The sequence below is a fragment of the Aspergillus tanneri genome, assembly GCF_003426965.1.
Source record: "Aspergillus tanneri strain NIH1004 chromosome Unknown AapTan_5_pilon_pilon_pilon, whole genome shotgun sequence".
Taxonomy (NCBI): domain Eukaryota; kingdom Fungi; phylum Ascomycota; class Eurotiomycetes; order Eurotiales; family Aspergillaceae; genus Aspergillus; species Aspergillus tanneri.
Window position 1 is genome coordinate 1,950,712 of NW_022984632.1, and position 24,788 is coordinate 1,975,499.

The window sequence follows — 24,788 nt, forward strand, 5'->3', positions numbered from 1 at the left end:
TTATGTACGAAAATATAATCCATCTTACAGGTAGTCGTCGTTCTCATCGTACTTCGGGTTGAACCATTCTATAGATCCATTGAACCTAAAGTACGTGCTCAGTCATGGTGACAGCCGTGCCGTTTTAGGGTGATCTTGAGACACCTCCTTCCCATCCGACTGTCCTTGAGTTGGCTTTCCTTCTCGGTCATAGCCGTTTCTCCCCTGAGTTTCTAGATTGTCCGCCAATTCACGATATTTCCGGCGACTCTTCTTCATTTTACTAGCTTTCTTTTTCCGTGCCTTATCGGCCTTGATAGCTAAACGACTTTGATCTCCTTTCTGTAGCTGTTCGATTCTATCAGCCAGGATGTGTCGCGCGATCTTCTCATTTTGAGACCGCGATCGAGTAGCTTGCGACTTCACCACGAGCCCGCTGGGTTTGTGGATTAGCTGCGCGGCGGAGTTGGTTTTGTTCTAGACAGTCTGAGTCAGCCTGGGTCAAATGTGATCAGGGGATGGGGATGGGGATAGGTACAATCTTCTGTCCCCCAGGGCCGGTGCCCTTGACGTATGATACTGTCAGATCGGCATGCTCGATCTTTATCCGGGAAGGGAGAGACTTGGGACCCCGCGACGAAGCGGAGATGGAGAAGAATCTACCTGGGACGAGTGTTCCCGTGCAGGCAGAGAGAACGCGTGAGAAAGAAATGGATTGTAACATGGCTCATGGTGACGGAGACATTTCGCTAGCACTCGAGAAATCGCTCACCATCGGAGTCCTCGACCTGAGGCAATTCGGGGGCTTCGTAGCACGTGATCGACGGGAAGCTGTTGACTGACTAGTCATATATGTATATATGTATGCCTTAGAAAACAGGTCTCAGAATGACGAATAACCCTGCATACCATGGAGATAGATCTCTCTCTGCTACTCCATGCATCTTTTCTATCTGTACTACTTGTGTATTACTAAATACTACTCCATCGGTAGGCATTCGCCACAGGTATGATAAACAGATCTACCGGACGGAACATTCGCGAGAGAGGGTGATGTACGGCTTCAGAGAATGCTAACTATGCCTTATCTTGTGGCCTAATATCCATGGGAATATGTCACATATCTTCGGGCATTCTTGGCCTGTAGGATGAATGCACAGAGACATGGGCCCTTAGGACCTTCACGGACTGTGGTGGACCTTGATGGAGTGGATTTTTTTCTTTTTTTTTAACCCTCGTTTACTCGTTTACTTACGATTTACGAAGGCACGTTGAAATGTAGTCAAGATCCATGGATGAGGCCTAGTCTAGGAACCTCTGGTGTCCTGTATATGGATCTCTAGTTTCTATTCTTAGTCTGACTGATCTGGATTCGACCTTTCTGCCAGTTGTTCTTTCTTCTGCTGCGTACTGTGTAATAAAATCACCACCTCATCTTTCTTGATCTGGTCCCCGCATCCATCGCGGATTGACTGGGCATTTACTTGAATTCTATTTATTTTCATTGCTCGGTACATTTCTTCTGGTTCCCTGTCGATCTCCAACCGGCATTTTTTTTTCCCCCTTTTTCTTCTCTCACTCTTTTTCTTTGCACTCTTGTTCCCTAGTCTTCTCCGAGACACCACTCCTCATACTATGATGGATGCTTGAAACGAGAGAACTACCAATACACTCCACTATCAACAACATAGAACCCCGTACTTTCCGTCTTCCCCCTTTCCGCTCCATCGTGTTCCCCTATCCTTCATCGAGCGCAACTGTGACCAGCGACAGCAATTGACCACCCCAAAAGACTTGTCTATTATATTCATATCGGAGTCACCATTCTCCGTGACATTTCCACGCAGTCAACTCTCCCTCCCAGGCCATATTCGTTGTCGGTGTGAAACATGACACCTTTACTCTCCATCGCCTCGTCGTTTGTCCGCTGGATTCGGCTGAAAATCTATCAATATGAAGTGACGTTCGCTGTCTACATGCTTACTCCCACGGAAAAATTCATCTTCAGTATGGTTATCTGCAATCTGAGGCGAATCAATGGCTGTCACTATTCCAAGCTCATGCTAACCATCGTGACAACCGCAGACTCCATCCTCCTCACTCTCATCTCCATGATTCTCACTGCCATCTACGTCTACCTCCCTGACCATCTCAGAACCGTCTACAGCCATCTATACTATTACTGGGCCGGAGAACGCCCGTTTATCTCCAGCAATCTGCCGTCACTTAGCTCGGTATTCCGCGAGAGTGGAACTCAGGCTCTAGAGGTCGTGTATGAAACGGCCAAAAGTGCTGCAGCGACGGGAGCTGAACCAATTGCTGAGCTGTAGCATGGTGGCATCTGCGACAAGTTTGAGCATTTTTGTAGGGAACGTGGCTTCGTCGCTCCTTGAGATATCCTTCGAGGGTTTGCGCCCCCGCTTCTTCAACTCCCCTAATTCCGATTGTTCCACATTTGTTTTTGAGCCCGAATTGCATTCCATGGTCTCTAAATCTCGAGCCCTATTTTCTGCTCCTGTTGGTCTATGCTGGGGTTCCGAAATTACCTACCTTTCATGGAGTTTAAGCGATACATTTCTCGAAACAGGTCGGCGCATTTAGGAGTTTGCGATTTGTCGCTCTAATTTTTTGTTTCCTACCGATCGGCTTCACCTCATTTGTAGCGGAGATTCATAGTTGTTACGAACACCCTTGACAGCGAACTCAGCTTTTCTTCGAGATATCGGTGTCACGGGTTGTGTTTGGCCAGGGGTCTGGTGGCTGGTTATCTCTGGTCAGGAATATACTTGTACTACTGAATTCGACGAAATAATACTTTACGCGGTCAATTTTAAACGTTTCTTCGGTCGACAACTGTTCATCAGAGAGCAAAGACAAAAACGGACAAAGGGCCGAAAAATGCAGTGGCCAAAACAATGTCGTTTTGAACATGAACACTTTATCGGCACAAACTGAATAATATGATAATAGACATATGACGATTTACCCAATCCAGAAACCAAACCAAACAACTCCTACCATGCTCAAAGTGAAGAGTGTTGTACAAATACAATTAGACATCGTACGTGTGGAACAACCACACAAGTACTGACACCCCAGCAAATCTAACCGAATCCCATGCTATTCTTGACCTTGCAGAGTAACATATACCCTTTCCACTGTAAGCCCCGTTGGCGCTTTGCATAACGTATCCGACGAAACACCAGCATCATCCTCCCCTCCCCAGCAGATAGATAAATATCAAACCAACAAATACGCAGCAATTTGACAAAGCTCACTCCGAATTTTGCGAATTGGCAGCCTGAATCTGAGGGTGAATTTCGGCCTGGCCCTGCCCTGTAGCTTGCCGGCGTTCCCGTCGAGTGGCGTCGACCATTCGCATGCGTGCCAGTTCGAGATCAATCTCCTCCTTGTCCAGGGGGATTTTATGCGATTGTTCAGTGGTAGGCCAGAAACCTGGGACGTTGAAGCGCTCGTCCAGGTTTGTTCCGAAATAGTACATCCATCCGATGGGGAAAATGATGTACATGCCAAACTAGATAGTGTTAGATCGGCTAATGAGCGGAGTCGTTTTTCGGGTGCAGAAAGACGAATCGCTTACCTTGAAGACCTCGAGGTTTCCCCCTTGTAGTCTGCGGAGAATGGTGGACATTGTGCTTGGTGTGTTGAGTCGTCCAGACACGAAAGTGGGAGGATGTGCCGGATATCTGACGTCTTCTCCGACGAAGGTTCACTTCACACTGTATCAATATCTAATGTTCCAGTGTCTCAGTGCTCATATACCAGGAGCATAGCAAGATGTCACGGTCTTTGATATAGGTGTCCAGCCAGTGGTGATCGAGATTAATCATGGAACTTTCTGTCAGGCCGTCCGGCTGCAATCGCCGATCTGAGCAAACAGTGCAAACTCACGTGCCATCACCTGACTAGGATCCCGTGACTTTCGACTCTCCGCAGAACGATAAGCCTCGGCTTGGGCTTTCGGCCCGTCGGCCTCTTTGTCTAACAGGACTCCCTGGTTCTAGAGACTTTTTGGTAATGAATGATCTTAAGTAGTATTTATATAGTAAGATGACGGGTAGACAGTTCCCAGGCGATCGATCCTCTTTGCCTCTCACCTGAGCCATTTTTCTGTTAATGCTGGCTTAGATTTGCTATCCCTTTTCTATTATTTATTTATTTTCTTTGAATCGGCGTGGAAGCTATTTCCACCGACCTAATTCTCAACAAAGATGGCCAACCTAGATATCATCCCCGTTATCTACCAGGACCGCGTTGCCATAATTACGCTGAACCGCCCGGATAAACTCAATGCCCTGAGCTTGGACCTATACTATCTTCTCGGGGAGCGCCTACGGGAGGTAGACAAGAGGGATGATATTTTCGTCACCGTTATCACGGGCTCCGGACGGTTCTTCTCAGCGTAAGATACAGTCCTTTGTCAGAAGACATTATTGCATAATTTACACGATATCGTGTACCTACCATACTGACAGTTATCCATAGTGGAGCAGACGTAACATCCACCCGTCCGGGAGTAGGATTAGACAATGACGCACGACGAGAGGTCGCACGCGGCTTCGTAGTCAATAACCTGGACATTACTCGGACATTTACCCATCATTCAAAAATTCTAGTAGCTGCATTGAATGGACCCGCCGTGGGGCTTTCTGCCGCGTTGATAGCACACGCGGATTTCATCTACGCCGCTCCTCACACGTTCCTACTGACCCCATTCTCGTCCCTCGGTCTGGTGGCGGAGGGTGCGTCATCGCGGACATTCGTCGAGCGTCTCGGTATCGCCAAAGCCAACGAGGCCCTCATCATGAGCAAGCGGATCACCTGCGAGGAACTCGTGGCGACCGGGTTCGTTAATAAGGTCATCTCCGCGCCGTCGGGGAAACTTGAGGACTCTGACGGGTTCTTGAAGAAGGTCCTGGAGGAGATTGAAGATCGTCTCGGTTCGCATCTGAATCAGTCTAGTATGCTAAAAATCAAGGAATTGATCCGCAGGCCTGAACGGGAGATTATTGATCGTCAGAATAGTCTGGAGGTCTTTGGTGGCTTGGAGAGGTTTTTGAGCGGCGTTCCCCAGGAGGAATTCCGGCGCTTGGCCTCTGGGGAGAAGAAACATAAACTGTAATAAAAGGGGGGGAAGAGGTAAATTTGGGCGCTAATTGTGCTATCGTCTGGTTATGGGATGGAATTACGAATGCATTTAAAGAAAGGCTATGTCTTTTCTGTTCTACTGGAAATGGCTAGCTGTCATAGAGATTGGTATCATAATTATAAATGAGAGCCTCTTTGATTAAGAAAAGTACTCAGATAAAATAAATCTGCTTTTTTTCTACCCGTCAACTCAATAACGCCGTCAATACAAACGTTTCATCCTCCATACTCCGAGCCATTGAAAAGATAGAAAAGCATTACTATCGCCCACCGTCACTGTCTGTATCCGACTCTTGCGCTTGCTTAGCTAGGATATCCTGCCACTTTCCTAGGAATTCGCTCATGCCTCCCGGTCCGGAGATCGAGGCTTCAACCACCTCCTTGGGCAATTTGTGCGCTGAATACTGAGGAGTTGTAAACGCATACGCTTCGGGATCATTGTGCTTCACAAGACGAAATTCAGGAAGGAAAGGGGAATCGTCAAGATATTCGTCTTCTGGATCATCGTCCGATTCTGACTCAGACTCGGCTTCCTCGACCGCTCTAGGCACCATAATAGTGGGGCGATCTCCATTCAGGGAAAGACGAACGAATTGTTCCTGTGCTCCGTCATCTTCCTCTTGAACGCCGATCGGATCTTTCATTTTCAAAATTTCCATCCAGCTGAACAGGAGGGGATCCGTCCGTTCAGCCCATGGATTTATATCCACAAGCCAGACCCGTTGGTGTGGAGCAGGGATGTACACGTCGAAGACAAAATTGGGATCCGGGAAAGTGTCTTTGAGTTTGTTGTCAAAAAATGCCTGGATCCGGGACCGGAGTGCATCGCGCATGGGGAAGAGAAAGTCGAAGTGGTTCTGGTCTCGCTGGCAGATACACAAGAGGACGCGATTGCGCACGAAACCTCGAAATTCAAGGGAAGGATTGAAGTTGACGTATTTGCGAAGGACAAGATAGTAGGGGACTTCGGGCGGAGTAGTATCAGAAGGTGAGGCAGAATCTACCGGATCGGGAACACAACCGTCGAAAGGGTATTCCAAGTCATGCGTAACAAAATCGCTGCTCTTCAAGAGGAGATATACGTCGTTTGGTGTGCGACACTCAAGGTCGTTTGTTGCCGACATCCATGATGCGTCTTTGGGGGCACTCCAATTCAGCTTTGGGGTCACTGTTCCACCGAATTCGGATATTATAGACTTGACTTGTGCGTGGATATCTTTCCATTCCACTGACGGATCTGGTTCTTCTTCTGCAGAGTCATCGGAATATGCGTCGAGGTTATCGTCGTCGGCGAGCTGGGCATTTTCTGGCGGTAGAACGATCCCATCCGCACGGAGGTAGGAAACGAACGGAGCGGTCAAGGGAATAGTGCGGGACTTGGGAGTGAGAGTGCGATAGCTAGCAATCCATTATCCGTTAGGCCAACATCAACATGGTTCAAAGAGTATAGACGAACATACCGAGGTTGCCAATAATGATAAGAGCAATGCAGGATGTGTGAGTAGGTGACCGGGGGAAAGGGTAGGCCCTGAAGCTGCTCAGCTGATGATTCAGCCCGAGGCTGTACGTCTTCCGACTCGATATGCGGCATGATTGGGACAGTCGTCGGGCAACTAGAGCACACGCGATAGTTAGGAGGAGGGGCAACTAAAGCCTGGCAAAGGCATCGTGGGGTCCTTTGCAGATGAGTCAAGATCCTTGCCGTTTACGGAATGGTTGATACTGCTATGACGGTACCAATACTGCCACGTGCTGCCTCAGGCATAGCACTTTTCCGGCAATCGATCGAGCGTTGCTGGCCTCTCTCTTTCTCTTTCCCTCTCCGGGTCAGCATCCTGCCTTCCCTTCACCATGGCGTCAGAAGGCCCAGACCCGCAGAATTTGCGATCATGGCAGGATGCATTCCAATACCCCATTCCTACCGTGCGTCGTGTGGAGCAGGAGCTGCGTCGCGACATCGCCAGCAATAAAGAGAAGCTCCGTGCTTTGGTTGGGTATGGCTGATGAGCTTCGAGGATTGCTTGCAGTCCATAACTAATTTCCATTCCGCGTCTAGAACAAGATACCGAGAGCTGGTTGGAACTGCCGAAACGATCGTTTCCATGAACCAGGAGATACACGATGTAGATTCGACACTGGCCGACATTGGACAAAGATGCAATCCCCGGTTGATAGAAAAGAAGTTCGCTCATTTTCACCATATAAGGGGAAACATTAGTAGCAAAGGTATGAGGATTATTGTATCCCCCCGGTCCTTACCAGAAATTGATGTAACTCCTAGATGCGGCCAAACGAGCGCTGGGAGCTCAACTTGCTCTACTCCAACGCTGTGCGACGTCGATTTCACAACTGTTAAGACGACATGGCTCGTTGTTGCTCGTGGCAAAGCTCATGGTTATTTCTCGACTCTTGCATAAGACGATATCTCAACAAAGGGCAGTTCCACCGTTCCTAGAGAATCTGCGCACCCAAATAGCCTCCCTCCGAGGAACTCTTCTGCGAAGGATTGAAAAGCGTCTAGCCTTGGCAATATCAACGGCTGATGATATAATTGAAGCACTGGCAGCGTACTGCCTATCTACCAGCTCTTCCTCCGACGCTGCTATACGTCATTTTCATCAGGTTCGATTGGACTATATCGGGAACCAGTCGGCATCCGACGATACGTCCGGCAAGCAGATTTTAAACGCCTTGCGACTATATATCCGGACACTACAGTCCTCCAAAGTTCTCTTCTCCCGTCGTCTATCAGACGTTTTGGGGAAGCTAAAAGCCCGGCCCATTCTGACGGACCCCGACATTCGTGGGCTGGATGATTTAGGCCTCGACGTCTTGGGCCGCTGGGTGGCCACGGACGTCAGCAACTTCACTCCATGGATAAAACTAAGTGAATTCACCAAACCCGAAGCCGAAAAACTAATCAAACAATGGTCGAAACATGCGTTCGGTAAATTTGTCGACGAGTGTCAGAAGAGCTTGACGAGCTGGCAAGACTTCTCCAGCCTGCTCGTACTTCGGGAGAAGACGCTAGAAATGTGGCTTTGTTCTTGGAGCTCAACCCTGACCCATTCCTCTCTCCAGGTCCTGGAAGGCCTTCGGACCCTCTTTACCGAGCAACTCAAGCAAATTTTATCGGATCAAGCCAGATCTCTTGACGTCTTTAGCCTTGATATCGCAACCTTGCTATCGAGTTGGGACGATAGAGAACACGTGATGCCTCGGTCGCTTTGGGATCATGAACTCATGTCACTGGATTATTCACATGGGGCTTCTATTTTCAAGGCAACGATTGCCGATAGGTTACTTGGCCGAGATGAGGAGGTCTCGGGTGTTCTTGAGAAATATCAAGGCTGGCTCTCCTTGGTTGAGAGATCCAGACAATCTGTTGATGAACTGCGCCGAGTGCACTGGACCGATGTATTGGAGGGCGAGGATGCTGATTCTGAGATCGATACAGCGGCTACGTTGAATGAAGATGATACTCAAATATTATGGGAAGCGCTGCAGTCGGCTGTCAGGGCAGCGTTTGATACCCTGGATTCCTCGTTCAACAGTATATTTAAGGGTTTTGGTGCCTCGAGCCAAAGTGGCAAGGCGGCATTCTTGTTGAAACTTATCAGGCTAGTGCGGCGAGATCTTCCGACTGAATTCGTTGACAGCGGGTTTGCCCTTGCAAAGGACATTGTCCCTCAGTTGCAGGAAATGCTCGCTACCGAAGTGGTCATGCACACGCAGCCGTTAAGATTGATTACTGGCTCGAGCCCTAAGATTCCAAGAGTGCCAGGGCGAACGCTCTGGGAGGGAGATCCCGAATGTCCCGTTCAGCCATCGCCGTCTACCTTTAAATACCTGCATCGACTTGTGGAATCCATGGACAGGCAAGGCCCTGGCATCTGGGATGTGTCTACTATCAATGTTCTCAAGCACAATGCGCAGAAAAAGCTATCGGGATCTATTGCCTCCGCCCTCGAGGCTCTAAATTCTTCTAGAATCACCGACGGAGCCACCGCTAGTGCACCACCAGAGGGTGAAAAGCCAGATGGTAGCAAGAGTGACAGCAAGGAGCCTGGCAGCACTGGCGAGGTTGAGGAACACAACATTCATGACTGGAAACTGCAATTATACTTTGACATGGGCTACTTGGGGAATGCGTTGGCAGTCAAGGGTTTGGAACATGGTGAGTTCACTGATATCTGTTGCAAGCTCCGTGAGGAGCTTGCTTCCGATGCAAATCTCGTCAAGTCTATTGATCAGGGGGCTGTTGAATATTGGAAACGTACGCAGTTGTTGCTAGGACTTTTGGCGGTGGGTGCCGAACAATAGCCAGTCCAAGAGGATATATTTGTTTAAATTCATGTATATATAAACCTTAGGCATCAATACATAGCATTACTCATCGACGTTGGTTCCTCAGGCTGATAACCTGCCGAATATGGAGTTCCCGTGTGGAGGAGGCTCACCGCCCACGTCACGTTCCCGCGGGAAAAAAAGGAACTAACGGCGACAACTTGTATCCTTCCTCTCTTCTGCTGTCTAGGTGTTAATGCTACCTTGTCGTTCCCGGTATTCTTGTCATCCTACTCGGCTCTCTTCGCCATGGCTACCCCTAGGCTTCCGTTCCTTTACCCGAATTTGATACGCGCCATTCGTTCCTGCGAACCGACCACTTTCCGCTCCATTCGCATTCCGTCCACTAGTTCCTCGTGTCAAAATGCCTCCTTTCACTCTAGTCGACGACGGAAAGCACAGGAAACATCGTATCATCGACGGTATGGTCCTGCAGCGGAAGCGAATTTGCCTCCTCCTGCGCGGCCCAAGGATGACGCTCGCCCCCAACCAGCCCCGCCAATGCCGAAAGTTAGCAGCAACAGCAGCAATCCATCGAACAATACTGTCCCGGCTGAACAATCACCCCCTCGCGACGCTAAAGATGCCGTCCTTGAAGCATCTGTTCGGTCTAAGGGTCAAGATGTGGCAGAGTCCAGCGATAGAAAAATACCGCATGAGCAAGAGCTGCGGCAGGATTCCTCGCCCGATACCCACTGTGTAGAGGAGTTCACCCCTCCCGGCGACAATACCCAACAGGAACGAAACACCCCTCCTCAATCCCATCCATTAGATGAAAACCTCCTTGAGGGTGTCCTTCACATGCCATCTCCATCGTCCTATTTAACGCCATCGGAGATGCCCGGCTCAGGCGACAATCACCCCAATTTGACACCGGCGCCTTATGCCCACCACTTCGATACATACTCTCTCGTTCGTGATCTCTCTAAGGGAGGATTTACCGAGGATCAGTCCGTTACAATCATGAAGGCTGTTCGACGCATCTTGCATCAGAACCTTGATTTTGCAAAACAGAACCTGACTTCCAAGTCCGACGTTGAGAACGAATCCTATTTATTCCAGGCTGCCTGCTCGGAACTGCAGTCGTCCCTCCTGACAGCTCGGAGTTCGGAAATGCAGAGGCAACGTGCTTCTCGCACACAGCTACAGCATGAATCCGATATTCTGTCGCAACGCTTGAATCAAGAACTTGCAGGGTTGAAGGACGATATCAAGGGCATGTTCAATGACCATAAGATGAATACGCGAGAGCAACAACGAAGTATCGATACATCCGTTCAGGAGCTGAACTACAAGATTACCGTCTCGTTGAATAGTGACGGTAAAAGCGAAATCGAGGGACTTCGGTGGATCCTCACCAGAAGAGCCGCCTTGGCTGTTGCAACCAGTGCCTGTAAGATTTTTCTCTCTCTCTCTCTTTCTTCCTCCTTGAACTTGAATCCCGGCTTTATCAGTTAGATATAAAACTAACCCACTGTAGTTATGATTATCCTCTTTTTGAACTATTATTCGGTCCGCAAAACCCAGGACAACGGTGAAAAGAAGAAAGAAGCCCCCGTTAAAGAAAAGACCAAGAAGCCAGTCGTGGTGTACGACTCTCCAGTCGAGCCACCACTTCCAGTCCCTGAACTACACCTTGGGGAGACATTAGGTTGAAATTCCTCCAGCGCACTCATTCACTTGTCCTACCCTGTACACTCTCTTTTCTTACCCGTGTCTTTATACATGTCTCAAAACGTGGCGTCCTATAGATTGTTTCCCCCGGATCATCCTAACTATAATTTTCTTTGTCCTTGTATACTTTCGTCCTGTTTGCTATTCCTAATGCTTCTTCGATACCCTTTGAATCCTGGATTCTGTTCAAAGACCGGATATAGATAGACTCAAATAATGTGCATTTCTAATTTTCCAATTTTTTCTTTTTTATCTATCATATGTAGCTCTTCGTATATGCAAGGCATGCCCATGTCCACGTCCATGCCCATGTTAGTTTTATCATCCACAGAGTTTTATAGTCCACGCAAAAATGCGTCCTGATCATTAAGCCTTGTTGGGAGGTCATGCATATAAATAGATGCAAAAGCAAAGAAATGCAAATGGAAAAGAAAAATAAAATAGGAAGGGGAAATAGAAGAAAGAAAATGAAAAAGAATTAAAAGTCAAACCGCAACGCAATACTCGGCATACTTTGTTGCTCTGCAGCCAGTGCACTAACACCATCACTATCTTTTCCACTCTTGTTAGCACCGGAGTCCACCTCTGCACTGCGAAGAATCTCCTCGAGTAGAGATTTATGTTCCGGCTGCATCATGGCCACAAGGGCACGGAACACGGTGGAATTCACCTTCGCGAGTTCCAGTAGATGACCTGCGGTTTCCTTGTACACGGCCTGTCCTTCGCGTTTTCCACGAGCGAGAAGTGCCGCCATGACAAGGGACAGTGCAGGAGGTATGTCGGTGGCGCTCCCAACGAAGGATACCAGCGTGCGGGCAACCACTGTCCTCGAGTTCTCCGGATCACTGGGGATTTCGCCCGTTCCGGTCTGGCAGCCGACTAGGAAGCCAATTAACCGCGGGGTCAAATACCTAGCGACTCGGTCGTCCGTGGGTGATCGTGGTGTGGAGGTGAGGAGGAGGGAGCGGATGCAACCTGCAGCGACATTGGCGAGACCTACGTCCTGGAGACAGTCCAGGAATTCGTCTAAGATCTGTGTGATGACGGGGTCTTGCGGGGGGATCATGTGGCTTCCGGTTGTCAGTAGGATGGTGAGTGCCAGGAGGGTGTTCTTCGCGCAGGGCAGGGAAGATTCGGACTCGCGGCGCTGGGCGATGGTGAGAGTATTCAGAAACCGGGTGAGACAGCCACGCAGTTGACGGGATACAACGTTCATATTTTCGGTTTCGCGGTTGGCGTTGCTGATCCCGCTGATGAAATGCTTGAAGATTGGAAGCGCTAGAGGCACGACATCCCTCTGACATAGCCCTGTTGCCAGAATGGTGCTGAATATGTGTAGAATGCATGCATTGAGGTCGTTGCGGATGATCGAGGGGAAGATTGCTGCCACGTTGACCAACGATGACAGGGAGAGACGAATCAGGGACAGGGCATCATTGGATGCCACATTGAATCGTGTAAGGGGCTGGGCTTCGCGCAGGTTAGGCAGCAGTCCAGCCAGAACCAGAATGATACTCCGGGTCAGTTCGAAAAGCTGCTCGATATCATCAGAAAGATGGTCGGTGCGGCTCCCGCCGTCGTCCTTGGCTGAAGGGTGATCCAAGGACAGGTTCCGCGAGATTTCCACAATCACATTCTGGATGGGGATTCCCTCGGTGAGCACCAGGCGGTCGAGGGAGTCCATCGTCTCGGAGAAGATGGCATCTTGGTAGATGGCGTTGCCGGCGATAATCGGCCTTAATATCCTCTTGAGCGCCAGCAGGATTTCGAGCCTCTGTGGTGGTGTCGTGGATTGATCGACAAGGGCTTCAAACGCCAGGCCAAAAAGGACGAAGAAAAAGGCAACTGGCTCATCACGGTAATTGATATCGTGACCTTTTCCTCCAGAGTCGCTCTTGGGGGTGGATTCCCCATCCTCCTCTGGCTTGTCAGCTTCTTCCACCGGCTGAGACTTTCCATCCAGGGCATCAAAAACAAAATCGATGTCTTTCTCTACCAAGCCGGCGATGGCGTCAACGAGGCTCAACCAGGTATCTTGATAAAACTAATACCAACGTTAGTTTTACATAGACAGATATACCAATTCCCGGACATGGACGCACTTTCAAAAGAGTCTCCCGATTCAAGGCAGCGTAAACCTCATCTAAATCGTTGCTCGCGGGCCCGGTGCCTAAACTTCCCGAGATATCTGGTTCGAAGCGTAGGCGAGCATATTCCTGCAGAGACGAGAGCCATAACGGGGTGAGTTTCAAGAGATACGGTTGCACTACCTCGTTGAGATAATCCTGGTCGATGCTCGCGATTTGGAGCCGGGCCCAAGCCGAGAACAGAGCCATCTTCACCATGACCCTCGCGTTCGAGTTCAAGCCCTTGAGATCTCCAATCTCAGTGGTATCGGGGTTTTCTAGACTACCATTAGCCGCACGATATTAGGCAATCTTCGTTGAATCAAACCTACTCGAGAAGTTCTCAAGCCCAAGCACTAGCAGCTTCAGAATTCGGCCCATCCGGTCCACATTGGTGACTATTCCAGTGGCAATGAAAGTGGCGGACACGTTGATCGCTTCGGATGCAAGCTCCGGAGAAGAATCGACCGCAAAAGCGGGCGTGAGGGCCGATCCGATCTGGGCCTGATACTGCTCCAGAAGAGACGCTTCGGCGAAATCTGGGTCTGGGGTCTTGCCAAACATCCGCAGGACTTGATCAAGGATTTTCAGACCCCAGACGCGAAGTTCTATCACGTTCGCAGTCGATGCCGAGAATGCCATGCGAACAATATCGCCCACTTTTTGCTGCAGTGCAAGCTCGGCAGGAATTGTTTGGTCTGGTAGGATGGCTGCTTCAACGATTTCCAGCAGCTCACTGAGACAGCCCATGACAAAGTTGCGGGTTTGCCATTTCAACAATTCCTGGCCGGAAACGCCGTCATTCACAGCATCCGATTGTCCGGGCCCAACAATGGCGGAGGCAAAGCCGGCAACCTCATCATCAGGCACGTCATTGACGGCGGTTTTGATAGCCGACGTGGGAGGCAGTTCATCTATCTTCACACGGGTCTTCGTCAGGGTGCTGTGGCATCGCTGGATCCACAGCTCAGTCTCTACAAGCGCCGTCTGATGCAGCCAATCCTGGATCATGCTGCGCAGAATGGCATTGTCAGGCGTATCGTCGAAGGCGAGCCAGATCTCCTCTTCCAGAGTGGGCGTAGCGGTCTGAATTACAGATACGGCATCCCGCTTCATGAGATTACTCAATGCCCGAACAGCCACGTCCCTCATCAGGGGGTTGTTCGAGGAAAGCTCGCTCTGCAAGCGATTGACGTAGGCAGAAAAGTCTACATATCCCGGTGCATATAGCGAAAGATGATCCAGGCATTTCGAGCTTTCCGTCACGAGAGCCGGGTTTTCTTCCAGCTGGAATTGGCGAAGGAGGGTAAGGATTAGATTCCGGGTTTTCGCGATATCCTGGAGATCCGGGCCCAAAACGTTGATCATCGAATCAACGCAGCGGCTGATAAGCACTGGGGTGAGGAATGACATCTCAATATTTGAGGTCGCCAGCGTCGCCGATTCCTCATTGTGGGTGTCCGCATTGTAGAGCTGAGCGAGCATACCGAGGGAGCTGGAGACAAAAGGCGAAAAAGTCAAGCCGGCGGAATTGGCAACCCTTTCCAGGCTTCCCAGCGCCCAAAAGTGGACCACAGGATGAGGATCGTTGCACAGTGACATCAAGACACCGACAATGGTCTTCAGGTGCAGACCAGCTGCCATGCCACCCACATGGGAATGGATGCAACCCAAAGCAGTGGCACAGCCAGCGCGAGCGTTGGGTTCTCGATTCTCCACGATGGTGTCCACAAGCCAATTAATTTGCGTACTGGTGAAAGTGTTTCCGGAGCTGTCGCAAAGCCTTCCAAACGCCTCAACGCCGATGGTTCGGACAATCGGATCGGGATCAATGACGAATTTCTAAACCGGTCAGCTCGCTCTTCACGGTTCTTCTCTTCGGTAGTCAAAACGCACCTGTAGAAGCTCTTGCAGTATTTTGTCAGTCGCGGGGTTCAGTTTCCCAGTTGTAGAGCCGGTCTCTCTGGAAGCAGCCTTCAGAGCGTGAAGCAGAGCCACCGCAATGTTAACGATCATGGCGGCTTTGCGACCCAAGTTGCGCTGTAAGCTTGAGGAGGTTAGAAATGTGGCAATCTGCTCGATACTACTCTCCTGCACCTTGGGGGCATGCAAAGGTAGAGCCACAGCAAAAAGCTCTACCGCGGCATTGACAACTCCAGTTGCATGAGGATCCGCAGCGATACAGCCCCCATTGCCTGGAGAGTAGAGAAAAATTGAATCGTGTTCGCTTGCTTGAAAAATGGGAAAAGTCAACTGAATACGTTAGTCTCATTCTGGGATCTCCCTGAAAGTGACCGGCCAAACTCACAGCATCGTCGACCGCTTGGTCCGCAGAGTCCACCGCAGACCAAGCCGGTCCGTTATCATTTTCATCTTTACCAGAAAGGCTCACTCGGACGTACTCCCTGGCGTAACCTGTGACTCCAAACCCAAAGTTATCGCACAGATCCCACAGGGACTCGAATTGCGCGGTGGAGGCAGCGATCGAGCTCTCAATGGGGCCAGTTGGAGCGGCATCTGGATCTGCAAAGGAGGAAATTGCCAGACTCAACAGGCTGGTCTGGGAGATAATATCCCCGTGGCTAAGGGGATGGACATGAAGCAGCTTGGAAAAACATTGAAGGACCCGTCGGCGGACCATGGTTGCAATATCGTTCAGCTGCAAGGATGGGTGAAGACGCTGGGAAATATCATTTGCAGACTTTTGTCGAGGCATGTCATCGAGAAAGACGACGGTATTTTGCAGCATTGCGGCTATTCTTCTCGCACCATCGGCCGTGATCAATTTGCTGTTGAACTCCATAAATACCAGTAGCGATCCCAAAGCACATTCTCGGACATGGGCAAGGAAGCTCATCTCCAGAGCTCCACGCTGGGCGAAGTTCTCTTTGCTAAGGTGCCTGGGAAGGGCATTCTTCCACAGCAACATCAGCTGAGACAGATGGATTTTCACGAAGCTAGGGCCCAGGGGCATCAATCCTCCAATCAAGATCCACGCCACCTGGATCTGGGTGCTCGCGGCACGGAGTTCGGAATTGCTGCTCGTCTTCAGGAGATCGGTAGCCTGAGTAAACACGCGAGAGAAGACATCAACGGAGCCATAGAGCGGCTGCAGCCGAGAAGTACTCAGCATTGCGGATAGCCCATTCGCATAGCCCACGCAGCGGCGCGGAGACTGTCTGGGGGTGGACAGCTGGCCGACCTCCCGGTTCAGGCTGTTTAGGCAGATAGTCACACAGGATAGTAGCTGGTGCGGGCAGGCGAGGACGAAGCAGCGAAGGCAATGGGCGGCATGGATCTGGACGGTATAGCTGGGGTGAGGAAGCACATGGAGTAAGGCCTCGCGACATATCTCGGCCAAACTCCCGAAGGCAGAGCCCAGGGAAGAAATCAAGGACGATAGGGCACTCAGAGCGCTTGTCAGGGTATATTTGCTCGGTTCGCGACGCTCCTGGAGCACCTGCGGGTAGTCCTTGAGGATGTCGTTGATCAACCACTTGGCAGCATTCAATTGACTGGTTTCGCGCAGCGATTCACGGCCCACTGTATCCTCCAAGACACTCTTGACAAACTTCCGCGTCATTAGCAGTCTGAATCTATTGTAGGTTACCGTCGGGTGGTTGAGGAGATCAAAGCACAGATGGCTGGCGATCTCGCCGTAACGCTCTTCGATCAGCTTCTCCCCCAGGATGCGAAGGACCTGTTTGTAGCACACCGCAATTGCTGCCCGTGCACGGTTGGACGTAGTGCTTCGTAGATACTGGGTCGACAACTGGCGAAGAAGATCGGGCAGCAGAAAGAACAGTCGGGGTTCCGATTTCTTCTGGGCGGACGATTCTGAGACTTCGGCCTCCTCTTCGTCTTCGCCGGGTCGCGACGAGGGCTTCTTCGACTGCCTTTTCGCTTTCTTAGGCTTCGGCACCGAGAAGATTCGAGAATCGGTCGCATGGAGTTTAGCCAACGCGCGAGCCAGACAGAGGGCGGCGGCATGTCGGACGGGGGCAACCGGACTATCAACGACCTTCCACATGACCGACTTCAGGGTATCGAAATCGTTCGCATTGTCGAAAAACGGGGTCTTATTCACCAGCTGCTCCAGGCAGCGGGACGCATGAACCTGTACGAAGGTCGACTTGTCTCCGGTCGCCGCATTACGAGCCTGCTTCCAGATATCTCGCGCCGCTCCCTCGTCCACCGGGACGCCAGATCCCACAACCACCTTCCGCAGGACGGCGAAGACCGTGCCACGCATGCCCGCATGGTTACTGGACGGTTTCAACAGTTTAAGCAAGCTCGAAATGACCACGCCTGCCTGGGCAAAGACACTCTCCCCGGCGACCGCGAAGACTTCCCCCAGACAATGGGCTGCGGCGAACTTGGATTTTAGCTCCGCCCCATTCTTTCCCGCATTCAAGGTTCCCAGTAGTTCTGTGACTGTTTCGAAAAGAATCCCGCGATCCCCCTTGCTAAATATGGCGCCGAAACAGCGCCCGAGGTTGTTGCGGATCACGCGCGTGATTGTCGGCGAGGACAGCGTCAGGATCTTGAACAGCTCCTTTTTCAAAAACTTCTGCTGGGATGAGACCTGCGATCGGTCCAATTCGGAGATGTGCTGAACTAACTCCGACGTGAAGGTGAGAAGATAGAGATCCTGCTGTTCAGAGGGGAGGGCATGGAGCTTGGAGACATCCAATTCCGCACGGGGAGGCGCATGGTCAGTCGTAGTGGTGGATGCAGCGACGTCGGGCGAAGACATTGAATTCGAGGTTATCCGGCAAGAGGGTGACCCATACGGTCCCCCAAGAGACGATCTAGAACAGAAACGAGAGGCAAAAAGAAAAACACACAAGTCAACACGGTCGATGGGCCCCTGAAGTAATTAAAGGTTGGCCTCAACCCGCCGATGGTCGGCGGAGAAACCGTCGGTCCGGCTTGCATCTCAGGCCCCGTTAAGCCACCTTCTGTGTCGCAGTCTTCACTCTCGATGGCGTCCATATTGGGCAGAGGCGCGATTTTACAGCGTCCTCGATCGGTCCAGTGTTGGTTCTGTCGTAATCTCTCCAGCAGCTCTGTGCAGTTGGCCGGCCACAATCGATGGTCTACGATCCGACATGACAAGGCCAAGAATGACAAGGCCAAAGGTAGAGAGCGTCAGATCATTGGGAAGGAAATCAGCAGTGCGACGCAACGTGAGTATTCATTCCTTTCCACTGATGGTATGTTTATCTATCTAACTAACATCTATGCTATGTATCTAGTGTTGGGACCCGATCCGAAATTCAACCCTCGTCTGACATTGGCCCTCTCGAACGCGAAGCGAGCGGGAATGCCCAAGACCGTGATTGAGGCTGCAATTGCAAGGGGACAAGGGATAAGCGTATCGGGTGAAGCCCTGGAGCAAATCACCATTGAGGCGATTCTCCCCCATTCAGTTGCAGCGGTGATCGAATGCCAGACCGATCAGAAAGCTCGTGTCTTGCAGGATGTTCGCTATGCCATTAAGGATAACGGTGGCACGGTCACCCCAACTACTTATCTATTCGAGAAGAAGGGTCGGATAATCTTTGAGACAAAGGATGACGGTCTGAATCCGGATGATTACATCGATCAGGCTATCGAGGCCGGAGCGACAGATATCACCGCCGATGATGACGGCCGGCTTCTGGTGTTCACGGAGTCTACGGAGACGAAGAACGTGGGAGAATCTCTTTCCAAGATGACTGGTTTAGCTATTGAGTCGGTCGAGATTATTTGGGATCCGAACCCAGATACCCTGGTGGAATTGAAGGACGACGAACATGTGAAAGAGATTGAGGACATAGTCACTATCCTTCGCGAGGAATCCAGCATTCAAGATATTTATCTGAACACGACCCGGCGATTCTAAGACTTGTCATTACTATTGAAGGCATACCCATTGTTTGTATATAGATTTGCTATTGGATGTACGATAGATAAGTCGAGCTTACTTGCCGGGTTTTTTTTCTTTTTCTTTTTCTTTTACTCTAGAGACAAGAAAAAGAAACGAACCTGATAAAGTAGAGCTCATGGAGGAACTATGCACCCACACGTTATTCGGAATCTTCAAGGCCCAATCCACTCCATAACTGTACTGAGTTGACACTCAAACAGAATAAACAGACAGCGTGGCTACTATTCCTTCCGCAACGCCTTCATTGTACTGCGCATCAGGTTTCCAATTCCAACGCTACCTGTCGCATCCAGCCATTCAAGCATCCTCACCCGGTACTCCTGCCAGCCTAGCTTAACACCACCTTCCTTCTCCAAAGCACTCAATGCTTTCTGAGTGACTGGTCTCTTCAGCCGGGGCTGGTCTTCGCCTACATTGTTCTCCTCCTCGATGTCAGAAAAGCAAGCGGCCGACATATTGCACAGGGCAATATGGTGACTGAGGGAGCAGATTGAGATTAGTGTGTAGGGCAAAGCAACCTCGGGCTGCCTTTCCTTCGAAGCGTCATTCATCTCCCGGAGGTATCGCGTGAATGCGGCGACAGTGGAGGCTGGTATTAAACATCCCAATGCATTCGGATCCTCTGCATTAAACCCCCGATTTCGCCAAAGCAGATTGCAGATGTCCATGATATATCCGTTGAATTGTCCCACCAGCTGGGTAGGGTAGAGCGATTCGGATGAGGCCGGGGTTTGAAGAACCTGAGATGTCAGAGACGCTTCAAAAGACGACTTGTAGCTTGCGAGGACCGAGCTGATGATGGAAATCACGGAATTAATGGGTGTAAAGACAAGGGTGTAGACAGTAGGAGCCAGCGGAATCGTCAGACGGATGCTCCCATTCACAGCCGCATGGGAAAACAACTCGGCCAAGTTGCAATAAAAATCAAGGACCGACAATGTTACGGGCTTGGAGCTCTCAGCCCCAGTCTCAGAGGTGTGTTGCAATATTGGTGGGCACTCCAGGATCGATAGTGCCAAAAGTTCTGCATGTGAAATAAGACGAGCCAGAGGACGCGACTCCTCCATGGTAAATGACTGTGCCCTCAGCCTAACCCCCCACTGACGGATGAGAGAAGTGTAAAAATCAAGCAAATCACTCTGAGATGGAGAGGTGTCCCCTAGTATGGCAGACTCCAATCGTGCCAGGAACTCGCTTCGTATGGAGTCATAATTGTCGATGGGGACGTATTCGAGGAGGCCAAAAATCTGCTCTTTATGATCTCGGCCATTCCACGACCTCAAATTTGTCTTCAAGAAAGAAATGATCGCCGGGGGCATCTCCTAGTAACAGGTAAGCAGCTAGATCGACTGATTTCCATGGATCCAAAACCATACCTTAGTGTATCGTATATACTCTACCAAGAGACTCAGCACATAGCCCAGAGACTCAATCTCGTCATCGTCATGATCTTGAATATACTCTAGTTTGTCGTCGAGGAAGGCTCTTAACCAATCATCTAACCTGCGGATTGCGGCATCTGGTTGAGCCAAGAAGAGGTACTTCTGGGCTATGCTATCTCCAAGGGCGGATATGATCTGGTTGGGGAGCTCGATTTTGTCTAGCTTTTCGACAAAGTGGCCAGTGTCCCGCAATTCTTCCAAGGACGTGTGATTATACGACACCCGGGAGGTCTGCATAACAGGAACGATAACCTCTAACTTACTCCTCTTTGCTAATCCACGATAGACCGCCTGGATGCTCGAAGACTGGGCCGCCTGAACCCTTTCTAGGTTGGCATCATGAAGAAATCTTACATGGCTAGACCATTCGGGGTCTGGGTGCTTGAAAAACAGACCCTTCCTGCTAGAAGCCCCTAGGTCTCCCACGATAACATCAGGGCAATAGTTTTTAAAAGCCTTCAGTAATGCAATCAGCTCTTTTTCTTCACCCCCGGAATTAGCAACCAACTCCATGAGAGACTGGATTCGGAAAGGCTTCACATGCTTGCGCCTGGTAATAAAAGAGAGAAGATGGCACAAGGGCTTGCGCAGACTTATCATATCAAGACAGTTGAACAGCACTGCATACAGCTTGGACAAGTGAGACTTCTCCTCCAGCACATCATACACGAGAATCAGCCATCGTAATAGCAACGCCTGCGTTGCAGGGGCCGGCTTAGTCTTGCTTGGGCCCAGACAACACACAACCTGCGTAACTAATGTCGATGAGACCCTTTCTGAAGGGTACAGGTTTTTGACAATAATCGTAATTGTGCCCTGGTCGAGCTGGTTCCTCGCGGTAAGGATCTTCACCAAGCGCTTGAGAGTATCTGGAGGCATCCCACTCTCATACGCGTTAGCAGCAATTGTTTTGGCCAGTTGCCCGGCATCTGTATATCGTTGTTTGGCAGGCACAAATGCCACTGGAACAAGTTAATAAGTATGATAATACAAGACAACCTTCCTTATCAATAAGGCTAATAATAAACAATCTTACCTGCTTCCAGTTGCTTCGTCGCATCTTGTAGGCTGACTTGCCTATGCTCTGTTCACAGTGTCAGCGGGTCTCAATAACACCAGATCTTATTTTTTAACAGACCTCTATTTGATTCAGGTAACATTGACTAGAAGTCTTCAATTTACTTTTCGAAATCCGAGATTGTTCTCCCCAGATCCTAGCCTTACAGTGGAGACGCAGTTGGAATAGCAAGAAATCCAAGGCGCTCGCGACTCTCCGCGTACCACTTCGTCGCGTTGTCTTGTTTGCAACACACCCAGGAGGGCGAAGTACGCGAAATCCTTAAATAAAAATTACGGAACCCACGGTGAGCCAACTAATGTTCAGTTGGGCGAATTTTCTCCGTAGTTGTTTGCACAATTCGATTAATGCGAGGGTCGCCGGAGGCGCAAACTTAAACCAAATCGGGTTATCTGCCATCATCGCAGCCCCGACCACTGTCTATACCGATGGATTCGTCCCTGCGACTTCTACATAGTCATCTGTCAGAATAAGCAGATATATTTGTGCCACGTCAAAATTGTACTTTTTGTGGTGTAGTGGTATATCTGACATGATCCTGCATGTCATTGGAAACATAGATTTAATGGAATCGACAACTGTATTAAAAGCAGGTTTCCACCGGGAAAGAGCGAATGTGCAAGAATACGCCCTCCACAATAAGATTGATTATATTATGTAGGATGACCTTATGCTACATTAGAAAGGTAAAGTCAAGCAAGTGTCTGTCAGACAGGCTATTTGCTTTGCAACAACAATGAAATTGCCAGCAACATAGGTCAAAGTAAACAGACAGCTCCCAGCAACACCCCTCGAGAACCAGGTGATGCACCAAGGGAGAAAAAGGGACATAAATATCCACTGTGGATCTCTTACTTCCTCTTCCGAGTAGAGGATTTAGAAGTTTCATTCCCAGACGCCTGGGATGATGTCTCTGGCTTGGTCTTCTCGGTCTTAGCAGGCTCCTGCTCTTCGGCGTCACTGTCGCCTCCCTGCCCAAATTCGTTCACACGCTTGAAGTCAACCTTGTACTTCCAGCTCTGGTAGAGCCAAACGAAGAAGATCACGTCGTCCCGGAGTGTTGCAAGTCTATGAAGCCACGGCATCTTCACAGTGAAAGCAAAGAGATCGTCGATGAACGTGTTGAGGAACTTGTACATTAAGGCCTTGCCTGGCATATGAGCGACGGACTAAAGGCGAAGCGATGTTAGCTTATTCCAGGATATCGTTCTATCATGCGCTCACCTTCAAGCGGTAGTTGATATACAAGCTAGGAACCATCATCAAGAAACCGTAGGCATAGACGCTACCGACAAGCGTCTCGATGACGTAGGAGTACCACGACTTGTGCGTGTTGTAGAGCAAACTGTATGCCGCATATCCAGCCAAGAGGGGCACGGCGATTATGTAGAGCCAACGGAACGCAATCTCGTCGTACTCCTTGGTCTTCTGCTCCGTATCGCTGAGCTTGTGCTTGTCTTCGAAGGCAATGACGTACGGCAGCAAAGAGAAAAAGGAGCCCGCTGGTGGCGGACGTAAGCGCACATCTACCGTCTTCGTAATTTTCCACGCTTCCAAGAGAATCCCAAAGCCCTGGCTGGCAAGAATCATCCACGAGGTGTTGTCGCTGTTATCCATCAGATACAGGAAGATGACGCTTTGCATGAAGACATTGGCCAGGATGGTCCGGACGGACGTTCCGACAACATCCTTCTTTTTGCGCCAGTGAGCCTGCCCACGAATGGCTGCCGTTAGTTACATTCCTCAGACATATATAAGCTAGGTGTCAGTGCACTTACGATATCATTCTTGAAAGCCAACATCTCAAAGACCATGTGTAGAATCGTGACAACGCCCGTCGTGCCCAGCAGGTATATGTTCGTATCTAGGAGGACCGTCTTGATCATCTCAAACTCACTGCCATCGCCACCACCAGGCGTGGTCATCCCATATGCGGCTTGCCGGGCAGTCTGCTTCGAGCTCTCGTCGACGCTTGCCATCATGCTGAACTTCCAATTCTGCAGGTTGCTGAGGGTCAAGTGCATAGGCACCGTCTGCACGGTAGAGTTGAGTTCCATCATGTGGCTCCTCAGCTGCCAGAATGTGTTCAGATACACGATCGGATAGTACCATCCGTTCTGCCCCGAGATGTCTCGTGCACCCGTTGCCTCGAGCTGCACATACTGTCGGACAGCGGGATGCAACTGGCGGTATTTTTGGACTCCGGAGTCAGGGATCAAAGATACCGTGAAGTTGGGATGGTAGTAGGACACGGTCGAGACGTCCGGTGTGCTATCATCATCATCTTCCTCCTTTTCTTCCAGGGGGGCAAGGAGGTTCTTGAGCTTCTTAGCTTTCTTCTTGGGAAGGTACTGGTTAAGAGGGCGAAAGAAGTGGACCGCTTTATCCGTGCTGTAGTCCTTGGCTGTTGGGTCCAGTTGGTTCCCAGAGAGACCGACAAAGAAGTGCGCGAAAAAAGTCCCGTTCTGTTGGACTTCCTTGGGGACCTTAATCGTCGTGTCGATCTCCCTAGTGTCGCTGTAATTCCCAAGCGTGAAGTTCTTCTCCGCAAGCACAAGAGAGCTCGATGGAAGCGACTTGAACGGCGGAAGCACGACCGACGGTGACACGTAAATGTACATATCTAAGAGACTGTCTACAGGCCATATCGGGGCCACCACATCTGGGACAGGGCTGTAGTTCTCGATTTCGCTACGCGCCGGACGAGTCATGAAATCCATCGCACCCCCGGATTTTCCACCGACAGTAGTATTCTGCTGTCGTCCCCCTAAGAATTGGCTGGCGATAAATTGGATCAGCATGAAGAAAGCCAGACCCTGCATGGCTCCCTTGAGGCCGGACTGTGGAAGTGACGCCTGTCTGTCAGCATGTAATTCCATCACCATGTGGATGTTTGGCATACGCACACCTTGCTGTTCGGGCTCATCCCTGCGCTGCCGTTGTTCAGGCATAGTCCTGGGTGAGGTTTAAAAAAAGAGATGCAGGCAAAGATGTAACCTAGTCCATGTGAAAGGAAGGCCAAGGGGAGGAAGTTGGAGAAA

The 24,788-nt window shown here is 50.2% G+C and overlaps 11 protein-coding genes across 11 annotated transcripts; 5 read left to right on the plus strand and 6 right to left on the minus strand.

Moving 5' to 3' along the window:
* Positions 1–102: 102 nt before the first annotated feature.
* On the minus strand, positions 103–703 carry ATNIH1004_010046 (peptide chain release factor family protein; the record flags this gene model as incomplete). Its single annotated transcript, XM_033574623.1, has 2 exons — positions 103–456; positions 518–703. The coding sequence occupies 2 exons, from the start codon at positions 701–703 to the stop codon at positions 103–105; spliced, it is 540 nt and encodes a 179-aa protein (XP_033422641.1).
* A 1,165-nt stretch (positions 704–1,868) lies between these two features.
* ATNIH1004_010047 (serine palmitoyltransferase small subunit family protein) lies at positions 1,869–2,309 on the plus strand (the record flags this gene model as incomplete). Its single annotated transcript, XM_033574624.1, has 2 exons — positions 1,869–1,986; positions 2,065–2,309. The coding sequence occupies 2 exons, from the start codon at positions 1,869–1,871 to the stop codon at positions 2,307–2,309; spliced, it is 363 nt and encodes a 120-aa protein (XP_033422642.1).
* A 944-nt stretch (positions 2,310–3,253) lies between these two features.
* ATNIH1004_010048 (uncharacterized protein) lies at positions 3,254–3,631 on the minus strand (the record flags this gene model as incomplete). The annotated part of the gene is made up of 2 exons (XM_033574625.1): positions 3,254–3,514; positions 3,581–3,631. 2 exons carry the CDS (start codon positions 3,629–3,631, stop codon positions 3,254–3,256), a joined length of 312 nt encoding a protein of 103 aa, XP_033422643.1.
* A 580-nt stretch (positions 3,632–4,211) lies between these two features.
* Positions 4,212–5,122, plus strand: ATNIH1004_010049 (dodecenoyl-CoA isomerase; the record flags this gene model as incomplete). The annotated part of the gene is made up of 2 exons (XM_033574626.1): positions 4,212–4,402; positions 4,486–5,122. The coding sequence occupies 2 exons, from the start codon at positions 4,212–4,214 to the stop codon at positions 5,120–5,122; spliced, it is 828 nt and encodes a 275-aa protein (XP_033422644.1).
* A 286-nt stretch (positions 5,123–5,408) lies between these two features.
* cdc123 (cell proliferation protein CDC123) lies at positions 5,409–6,739 on the minus strand (the record flags this gene model as incomplete). The annotated part of the gene is made up of 2 exons (XM_033574627.1): positions 5,409–6,546; positions 6,609–6,739. The coding sequence occupies 2 exons, from the start codon at positions 6,737–6,739 to the stop codon at positions 5,409–5,411; spliced, it is 1,269 nt and encodes a 422-aa protein (XP_033422645.1).
* A 260-nt stretch (positions 6,740–6,999) lies between these two features.
* ATNIH1004_010051 (uncharacterized protein) lies at positions 7,000–9,471 on the plus strand (the record flags this gene model as incomplete). Its single annotated transcript, XM_033574628.1, has 3 exons — positions 7,000–7,142; positions 7,205–7,374; positions 7,430–9,471. The coding sequence occupies 3 exons, from the start codon at positions 7,000–7,002 to the stop codon at positions 9,469–9,471; spliced, it is 2,355 nt and encodes a 784-aa protein (XP_033422646.1).
* A 273-nt stretch (positions 9,472–9,744) lies between these two features.
* On the plus strand, positions 9,745–11,151 carry ATNIH1004_010052 (uncharacterized protein; the record flags this gene model as incomplete). Its single annotated transcript, XM_033574629.1, has 2 exons — positions 9,745–10,888; positions 10,976–11,151. 2 exons carry the CDS (start codon positions 9,745–9,747, stop codon positions 11,149–11,151), a joined length of 1,320 nt encoding a protein of 439 aa, XP_033422647.1.
* Positions 11,152–11,647: 496 nt separating this feature from the next.
* ATNIH1004_010053 (AP-1 complex accessory protein LAA1) lies at positions 11,648–18,051 on the minus strand (the record flags this gene model as incomplete). The annotated part of the gene is made up of 5 exons (XM_033574630.1): positions 11,648–13,213; positions 13,272–13,573; positions 13,628–15,137; positions 15,192–15,548; positions 15,604–18,051. The coding sequence occupies 5 exons, from the start codon at positions 18,049–18,051 to the stop codon at positions 11,648–11,650; spliced, it is 6,183 nt and encodes a 2,060-aa protein (XP_033422648.1).
* Positions 18,052–18,198: 147 nt separating this feature from the next.
* Positions 18,199–19,182, plus strand: ATNIH1004_010054 (post-initiation translation factor DPC29; the record flags this gene model as incomplete). The annotated part of the gene is made up of 2 exons (XM_033574631.1): positions 18,199–18,484; positions 18,554–19,182. The coding sequence occupies 2 exons, from the start codon at positions 18,199–18,201 to the stop codon at positions 19,180–19,182; spliced, it is 915 nt and encodes a 304-aa protein (XP_033422649.1).
* Positions 19,183–19,448: 266 nt separating this feature from the next.
* On the minus strand, positions 19,449–21,829 carry ATNIH1004_010055 (Mis6 domain protein; the record flags this gene model as incomplete). The annotated part of the gene is made up of 4 exons (XM_033574632.1): positions 19,449–20,549; positions 20,604–21,631; positions 21,706–21,753; positions 21,808–21,829. 4 exons carry the CDS (start codon positions 21,827–21,829, stop codon positions 19,449–19,451), a joined length of 2,199 nt encoding a protein of 732 aa, XP_033422650.1.
* Positions 21,830–22,598: 769 nt separating this feature from the next.
* Positions 22,599–24,698, minus strand: ATNIH1004_010056 (CLPTM1 family protein; the record flags this gene model as incomplete). Its single annotated transcript, XM_033574633.1, has 3 exons — positions 22,599–22,916; positions 22,972–23,457; positions 23,526–24,698. The coding sequence occupies 3 exons, from the start codon at positions 24,696–24,698 to the stop codon at positions 22,599–22,601; spliced, it is 1,977 nt and encodes a 658-aa protein (XP_033422651.1).
* Positions 24,699–24,788: the final 90 nt, after the last annotated feature.